The sequence below is a fragment of the Lathyrus oleraceus genome, chromosome 4 (genome assembly GCF_024323335.1).
Source record: "Lathyrus oleraceus cultivar Zhongwan6 chromosome 4, CAAS_Psat_ZW6_1.0, whole genome shotgun sequence".
NCBI lineage: Eukaryota > Viridiplantae > Streptophyta > Magnoliopsida > Fabales > Fabaceae > Lathyrus > Lathyrus oleraceus.
This window is the reverse complement of record NC_066582.1, coordinates 165,778,963-165,788,400: the sequence shown is the minus strand read 5'-3', so window position 1 is coordinate 165,788,400 and position 9,438 is coordinate 165,778,963. Positions and strand designations below refer to the sequence as shown.

The window sequence follows — 9,438 nt, the reverse complement described above, 5'->3', positions numbered from 1 at the left end:
TATCAAAGACTATAATCCTTTTCACAAGATGGAATAAGACCCCACTATGTCCAAGCTAGCCTCAATCTTGGGACTTAATGCAAATGAGTTTGTGGATAATTGGGCATCCAAGGGTGTTGTCAAAGGTTTCACAAGGAAATACTTAGAAGAACATGCTTGGATGTTTGTAAGAGAAGAAAAATGGGAGTTCCGTAGTGCAGTATTGGCACTTTTGGTTCATGGAATTACCTTGTTTCTAAACATTGACAATTTCGTAGATCATTCAACAATATGAATTATATTGGCTGGCAACCCTGTGTTATTGCTGTTAGCAGACTTCTATCATACCTTCCACACTAGACATGAGAAAAAATATGGAACCTTCCTTTGTTACGCTCCATTCTTACATGTATGGATGAGGACCCACATGCCTCAAACGGGACCTTTTGTCTCTAGGAATCTTACTTGGCCTCAGAGGTTTGCCTCTCTCTGTACTAGTTTTGTCCACTAGTATAAAAGTGAGTGGGAAACTAAATACGTCATACTCAGATGTGGAGGGTTATCTAACGTACCTTTGATGGGTACATGTGGTTGCATCAACTACAACCTTGTGTTACTCAAAAGGCAACTTAGGCATGTATTGGTTAGTCATCCCAAAAGCAACTTAGGCATGCATTGGTTAGTCCTCCCAAAGGAAACTTGGGCATGCATTGGTTAGTCCCCTAAAAGACAAAGAACTTGGGCATGCATTCATCATCAATGATGTTGACTCACTCAATCCAATTGTGAGAAGAGTGAGGAGAGCTTGGATGAAGATAATCAAAATTGATCAAGAGTGGGAAAAGAAAAATGTCGTAGCCAAGGAACCCTACATCTTATGGGTAAAAGAGCAAGCTCAAGTTGTCAAGATACCTTTCTTATTTGAGTAATCTTCCTTCCCTCTAATGACAGAACCTGGGCCCATCTTGCAAGAAGATGTTGATAAGCTTACCAAAAAAATCAAAGAGCTTGAATTAGAAAACACTCAGTTACGAGTTCAGCTCAACCGTACCAAGCAAAGGAACAAAGACTTGGAAGACAAGGGTAAGAAAGTCAAAGAAGAGTTTGAAAGCAACAAGAAGAGGCTAAGGGAGGTTGAAGGAAAGAAATAGTGGGTTGATGGTGTCCCATTAAGAGCTAACTTTGAGCTAAACTTCATAAATAAGTTGGATCAAGCCTGGCGCACTATCAAGGATCTTGAGCAGATTATTAAATTGTCAAATGCAATAAAGAAGGCGTCCAAATAATACTATGAGGCCCAAACTCTAGAACTAAGGAAGACTATTAAGGAATGCAAGGATCATTTGACCCGTGAGTAGTTGGAGAAGGAAAAGATCTACCGAAGCTTCTTTCATGAGCAATTCCAACTTGGAAAAGCTTGTGAACAAATCAAGAACTTGAAGAAAGGGATCTATGAGCAAGCTTACCACGATTTTCAAAAGAACCATAGGTATTAGGAAGAGATATACCTTGGGACAGAAGCTACAATTGTTCAGATGGATGTAATCATCAGAAACTTACAGACTCTCTACAACTGATGGAAAAAAATGTAAATATGGTTGTGTTGACCAAGTTTTCTCTCCAAGACTTTCCTGAGAAATTAAAGGAAGCAGATTTGGTCATGTTCCCGGAAAATACCTCTGAAGAAGTCTTTCACTTTGTAAAATTTTGTAAGAGGACTATGGCAGGGATCATCACCGGCATTGAAGCTCTCTGTTCAAGGGATCATTTTTAGGGTCGATTTGTAATATTACATGTTTGTTTTTTCCAATTCAAGAAACTTGTATTTTCAATTCCCCTGTACTTATTTGTTCCAAAAAATGAATGAACGAGGCTTTCATGATTCACTTTGTGTGTGCTTTGGTTTTCTTGATTACAATGATAAAATGTTTAAATATTCCATGCAATAAGCAACACGACAACTAAGAGTTGTTGCATTAATAAAGATTTAAAAAAATGCATTCATGCATCATTCTACATTTTTTCAAAGCAAAACCACAAAACTCATCATTGACCGTTCTTAACAGGACATACCACTGAAAAGCTAACTTCCAGACATTCCTACTACACTCGCAAAAACCAAAGAGCAATCATGGATTAACTCGAGCAAAATCAGGTTGCACTAGGAGAAGAGGTGTCCCAAGTCTGTGCACAAATGGGACAACTAATGGAAACCACTTAAGTTGTAGCCAAAGGATAAGAGGTCATGGCTAGAATCCAAGAAGAGATGCAACAAAGGGCCAATGTGATGTTGCCACCCTAGTGCCGCCACAAGGCGATCCGGAATTTCAAATCCATGTGTCAATACCCTATGTTGTCCCACCATCAGTCGTCAATCTTCCAATCATTGAAATAGATGACCAACACGGCGCATTCTTCAGCCCAAGAGTTGGTTCCTTATACGATGCTTTTGGCCCACCAACTGCTGAGATGGAGAAGAAAGTGTGTGTCATCGAGGAGAAACTAAAGGCTATAGAGGGCTCTAATGCTATAGGTTTGGATGTTGCTGAAATGTGCTTAGTTCCTAGGGTAAGGATACCGGTAAAATTCAAAGTCCACAACTTTGAAAAGTATAATGGAGCAAGTGACCCGAGAACGCACATCAGATCCTACTGCCGAAAAATGGCTTCCTATTCAGACGATGAAAGATTGCCTATGCATTTCTTTCAAGATAGTTTGAGCGGGGCCTTGCTTGAGTGGTACATGCAGTTGAAGGGTACCCACATCCACTCTTGGAGAGATATGGTCGAGGCTTTCTTGAAGCATTATCAATATAACAGACATGGCTCCAAATTGCACCAAACTTCAAAACCTTACTCAAAAGTCTGATGAGACTTTTAAGGAGTACGCCCAGCATTAGAGAGAGTTAGCGGCGAGAGTGCAACCTCCTCTATTGGAGCGAGAGCTTGAAGATATGTTTATGGGAAACCTCCAAGGACCATATTTGGATAGTATGGTAGGAAGTACATCCTCTGGATTTTTAGATTTCGTTTGTTTCGGTGAGAGGATAGAAAATATGATCAAGATGAGAAAGATTCATAACGCTGCTAGTACCTCTGGTGTAGTGAAGAAACCGTATGTCACTTTTGGGAAGAAGAGAGAAGGGGAAACCAATGAGATTGTTGTTGTAAGGGGAAGGGCCCTAATGTATCGTGCAACATATCATCAAGTGACCTCCGTGTCACCCATTCAAAGTCAGCAACCCTATTTTATACCTACTGACCAACAGACTGTTTAATAACTTTCCCCGTATCAGCAATAATATGCACCCCAACAACAACAACAACAACGGTATTACCCACAACAACAACAACAAAGACAGATAAGGCCAGAAAGAAGGTTTGACCCCGTTCTGATGCCGTATAGTAATCTTTTATCATACTTATTGTGTGGATATTTAATGTAATTAAGGGAGTTAGGACCTCCACCAACAGTCCTTCCTCCCGGTTATGATGATAATTCCCGGTGTGAGTTCCACTCTAGAGCACCCGACCATTCAGTGGAAAACTGCAAGGCACTGAAGTACAATGTACAAGAGATGATTGAGTCAAAGGATATCACATTTGCGTCGAATATTTCGAATCTGAACAATAATCATATGCCTCCACAAAACAAGCCCACGGTGAACATGTTGGAAGAAGAGGAAGGAAGGAAGTTGGTGTCCAAGGTGGACGAATTGAAGACCCCTCTAGTTGATATCAGGAAGCAACTGTTAATTAATAGTTTGTCTCCCGTTTGTAATGATTCCTGTAAGCATTGTGTGATTAACCCACAAAATTGTGAAGTCCTGAAAATTTTCCTTGCATCATAATTGAAAAAATTTCACATAGGTTTTTGTTTGTTGATCCGAATATGATATCGTCAATGTAGATTTGAACCAATAAAGTATGATCTTTGATTTTCTTAATGAATAGTGTAATACCAAATCTACCTTTTTCAAATACTTTTTCATAAAAAAAGTTGCTAAGTCTATCACACCAAACCCTTGGTGTTTTCTTTAAGTCATAAAGAGACTTTCTCAACTTGTAGACATGTGAAAGATTCTTACAGTTTTTAAAACCGGGAGGTTGTTTGACATAGACTTCCTCATTGATGTATCCATTCAAGAAATCACTCTTGACATCCATTTGAAATAACTGAAAATTTTAATGAACAAACATAAGCAAGTAATAAACGAATAACTTATACATTTTCAATCTAACAAATGTTTGTTCACAATTGATTCCCTCTTCTTGATTGTATCCTTGAGCCATCATTTTTCCTTGTTTCGAATAATTATACCATTCTCATCAAGTTTATTCTTAAACACTCATTTCGTATCAATGGTGTGTTTACCACTTTGTCTAGAACATGTTCTCATACTTGGTTTCTTTCGGATTTATTTAATTCGTCTTACATGGCAAGTATCAATTGGTCATCCTTAAAGGCTTCATTAATCTTTGAAGGTTCTATTTGATAAAAGAAATGTCATATTCAAGCAAGCATCCTTGAGATTTAGCCTTATTGAAACTCATTTGATAATATCAGCAATAACTTTGTCGATTGGTGATCACGACGGGTTCTCCAATCTTGAAGAAGGTCACTTTGATTTTACTCTTGATGAATGATTTCCTCTTTGTGTTTCGATTGATCAACTTTGTCATTTTTGGCAATGTCTTCCATAGGTACTTCTAAAATATCATCATTGTCATAAAAAACAACTATATCCTCCTTAGAGGGGTTAGATTCATCAAAAGATACATGCATTGATTCTTCAAGAACTCAAGTTATTTTATTATAAATCTTATAAGTCTTACTAGAGAGAGGGAGAGTAATCAAGAAGATACCTTTGTCGGATTTCTCGTCAAAGTTATAGAGATTGTCTTTGTCATTGTTGAGGATAAAAAACTTACATCCAAAAACATGAAAGTGAGTTATGTTTGGCTTTCTTCTTTTGAAGAGTTCATATGGAGTATTTTTAAAGATTGACCTAATGATAACCTGATTGTTTATCATATCGAGTCGCTTAGCATGGTTCTTGCAAGTTCAACTAGAGATCAATTCTTTCTTTCAACTACTTCATTTTATTGAAAAGTCTTTGGTGCTGAAAAATTATGAAAGATGTCATTTTCCTCACAAAGAGCTCTTCAAATGATGCATTTTGATATTCTCCGCCACAATCACTTCTTATTAATACAATCTTCAAAGATTTTTTTTTATTTTGCACTTGCTTGACGTACTTCTTAAATGTCTTGAAAGCGTCGCTTTTCTGCACTAGAAATGGTGTCCAAAAATATCTAGAAAAAATCACCTATAATAACTAATACATATACAAAATGGTTAATCTATGTGATTCTACCTCTTCAAATGTTTGCAAGTGAACCACCATTTCTCAAGAGTTATTGTTGTCCCCTATGTGCTTCTACCTCTTAGATGTTGATCTATACCCACTCCTAAAGATATGATTAATTGAGTTGAACAAATGGTTAGTCTAACTCACGATATAGATATAAAATGTAGTTAGTTCATATATTTGAATTAACCATAATATTTATCCATGAATTATAGTAAATATATTCATCTGATTAACTACAATTCTTAACATAATTATCCGGGTGCCGTTCGACTATTCGAAAAAAGGAGTGTCCATAAAGTAATTTTCATAGAAAAGTTGCTTAGAGATACAAGTCCCATCCACACATTAAATGCTTTTCTTTTTGACTCACACTACACTAGTATAATAATATTCCTATATTTGAAGCACATGCTCATAAAGTTATTAGACAAACAGAGGATTAAATGGGCTAAGCAGAGGACAAGCTGTTTAGGTAGGTCCTAACGACGGCAAGCCCTTAGCTGTATGGAAAGCAATGTTAACCTATGTTTTAACATCTCCCATTTCAATGCGACAATGAACTGATCTTAATGCTTTCCAAAACCTCATCTATAAATATAGGACACTTCCCCATTTCCATTTCACACTCAAATATTTTCTTTAAACCTAAACAAGTCTAAAGTCTATACATAATAACCAATCATGGTCATAATTTACTCTTTAAGAAACAATAGTGTCTTTTCTATGATATTATTATTGTGGATTCTTGTGTCTGGTGTTTTTGTTTGGGGAAAACCAGCCACTTTTGAGCAAGACTTTCATGTCACGTGGTCTGAGTCCCATATCAAGCAAATTGACCAAGGCAGGACAATCCAACTCATCCTAGACCAAGGCTCTGGTAAGTATTATATACATCTCCAAATGTCAAAACTATAATATATAATATTTTAGTATATAGTTTGGATAACTTATGTTACCTAAATATTTCACAGGTTGCGGGTTTGCTTCCAAGGTGAAATACATGTTTGGCCGTGTTAGCATGAAGATCAAACTTGTTCCTGGAGATTCTGCTGGCACAGTAACTGCATTTTATGTAAGTTCAAATTAATATCCCTACTCTTTGTTTTAAAGTGCGGGAAAAACTGAGAAAACAATGGTTGGTTTGTGGTAGATGAACTCTGACACTGACTCGGTTCGTGATGAGTTGGATTTTGAGTTCTTGGGGAACCGAACTGGACAACCTTACACGGTTCAAACAAACATATACGCTCATGGAAAAGGTGATAGAGAACAAAGAGTGAACCTTTGGTTTGATCCTGCTGCCGATTTCCATACTTACTCAATCTTGTGGAACCATCACCATATTGTGTAAGCATGAAGTTGCATGGATAATGAATATTAGATATATGAATATGATATATTAAGTAACATTGAATACAAATGGCAGGTTTTACATTGATGAAGTTCCAATAAGAGTGTACAAGAATAATGAAGCAAAGGGGATACCGTACCCAAAGACGCAAGCGATGGGAGTATTTTCAACATTATGGGAAGCGGATAATTGGGCAACAAGAGGTGGATTAGAGAAAATAGATTGGAGCAAAGCACCTTTCAATGCATATTACAAGGATTTTGACATTGAAGGATGTGCAATAGCAATACCAGGAGCAGGTTCATCATGTGCCAGTAACCCAAGAAACTGGTGGGAAGGGGTTGAATATGCAGGTCTAAATGCAATTGAAGCAAGAAGGTATAGGTGGGTTCGTATGAATCATATAATCTATGATTATTGTCAAGATAAATCGAGGTACCCAATCACCCCACCAGAGTGTTTTGCAGGCATTTAAAGACACAACAAAAAAACTATGCATATATTATGATACATTAATTCAACTCGTCGGCTACAACTAGTGGTTCACAACATTCGTGCGATATCTATTTACACTGTTTTTGTTGTACAAAATAAGTGTATATAATATATATAAAATTAAGGCACAAGTTAGAAGGGGTATAAGTAAGTTGTATAGGTCAAAGCCTCTTCTGGTTCTTTGTGATGATTGTTTGTGGTGTATAAAAAAAGTTTGTGGGCCATATTATGATCCGACTGATGAATAAGTACTATTTACTTATTTATTCAATTGTTGTTATATAGAAGTGTCAATTGATGTGGAATAAAGTTTTCCTCTGTTTCCAGCGAGACAAAAACGAAACAGTGGTTTGATTATTAAGGTCGCCTTTAGTCTTAGGGTGGTTTTTTGAGGAAAAAAATATTAAATAATAAAGTTTTTTAATTTAAATGGTTTGAAAATATTTATCAAAATAATCATTTTTTAAATAAAAAATTAACAAAGGCGCCAGTGCATTGGCGCATCCAATGAAAATATTATTCATAGTCATCACATGCATTGGTGCATCCATGTCCATGGCGCCACTAAGAGTGGTACATGCATGTGTATGCACCACATGCAATGACACATGCATAGTCCATTCTATGTAAGCGTCAATGGATGTTGCTATTGCTCCTGCACTCCATCTATAAATACAAGATGACCATCCCATAATTTTTCACACATCTTTTTATTATCTTCTTCCATTTTTCTTCTCCTTCCATTTTTCTTTAAAATGTCTTCATATTCATATATGTGTCCTTATATTCACAAGAGAAATGTGGATTTAATTTTTTTAGCAATGCAGCCTCCGATGAAGATCTGACTTTGGAATGTAAATACGTTCGAACATCTTAATAGGACCTTGAATCGTTGGTTAGATGGAGACATTCTAAATGGTGAAAAGATCATAAGAATTCAATGGTTTGATACCACGTTCAATCAAAATCGAGAAGTTTATTATTGGGTGGAAGTTAAAACTCACAGAGACGTTCACATGATGATGTATACTTCTCACAAAATTGTTTTAATGGTTGTAATCGCGTAGTTATGTTGTTTATGTGTTGTATTTGTTTGTGATGCTATTTTATTTATTGTAGTTGTTTGTGTTGTTGTTTAATTATTATTTAGTTGTTGTTTTCAAGTTTTTGTAACTGAATCTTATGATATTTATTAAATGAATGTTGTTTTAAATATAAAGCAAAAGGGTTACAATTAAACTTATGTTGTTGTGCTTGGTCTAACACTAGGACAGTTTGTACGATTATGATTGGACCGACGACATGAACTACATAATCTAACCATTTTGTTCTCCGTATCCATTTCGATTCAAATACGGATGTTGTTTGGGCGGTCCTTTTTCTTTCTTCGCATTATTTCATTGTGCCAGAGTATGTCCCCTTGATATGCAGGCCAATAATCCTCTCTTGCTACCACCGAAAAGCTAATTTTGTAAACATTGCATAGGTTTATAACTTTGTAAACGGCAGATAGTAAGTTGGAAGGATCCTATCGAACCTTTGAACATGCCTCTATGTCATGAGAGCAGGGTATACGAAAGGCTTGGAACTTTCTGCAGTCGCACCAACCTCTATCTAGTTCCACTCGAAAGTGTCCCCTCGACATGCCTTCATTGTGATCCATTTACTCAGCAACATTGTACCAACCTTTAGTACGGTCAAACACAGTGACCATGTGTGTGTTAGTTTTGGCAGCTTCTTCCTTAACGAATTTCATTGAAGCATCACTGAACAGCTGCCCAGATTGTAACACTTGACTCCATTTGGAACGTCTGATCTCAAACAGCTCCCCTAGCCTAAAATAGGTTGCTTGCACTAAAGTGTTTATTGGTAGGTTTCAAATGCCTTTGAAGACAGAGTTAATTGATTCCACAAGATTTATTGTCATGTGGCCCCATCGTTGACCGTTGTCGTATGCCCTAGTCCACCTCTCCAATGGAATATTGTCGATCCACCTTACTGCATCTGCATTTGACAATCTGATGTCTTTGCAGTAGTATTTAAAAGAAGGTTCTATTAATGCATACCATGCGTTGACAACCTTTTCCGCAGTGTTTTGTCTTTATTGTTCCGCATAAAATTTTGAGTGATATGTCTAATGCATTAGATATGGGTCAAAGGAGGACCCTGCCATCCATTATCAATGTTTTTATAGGCACTCATAATTGATGGGTGTTTGTCTAAGATCAAACATAAGTTA

The 9,438-nt window shown here is 36.7% G+C and overlaps 1 protein-coding gene across 1 annotated transcript; it reads left to right on the top strand.

Moving 5' to 3' along the window:
- Window positions 1–5,915: 5,915 nt before the first annotated feature.
- LOC127074329 (probable xyloglucan endotransglucosylase/hydrolase protein 6) lies at window positions 5,916–7,556 on the top strand. Its single transcript, XM_051015639.1, has 4 exons — window positions 5,916–6,230; window positions 6,325–6,425; window positions 6,504–6,700; window positions 6,780–7,556. Exons 1-4 carry the CDS (start codon window positions 6,035–6,037, stop codon window positions 7,177–7,179), a joined length of 894 nt encoding a protein of 297 aa, XP_050871596.1. The 5' UTR covers window positions 5,916–6,034; the 3' UTR covers window positions 7,180–7,556.
- Window positions 7,557–9,438: the final 1,882 nt, after the last annotated feature.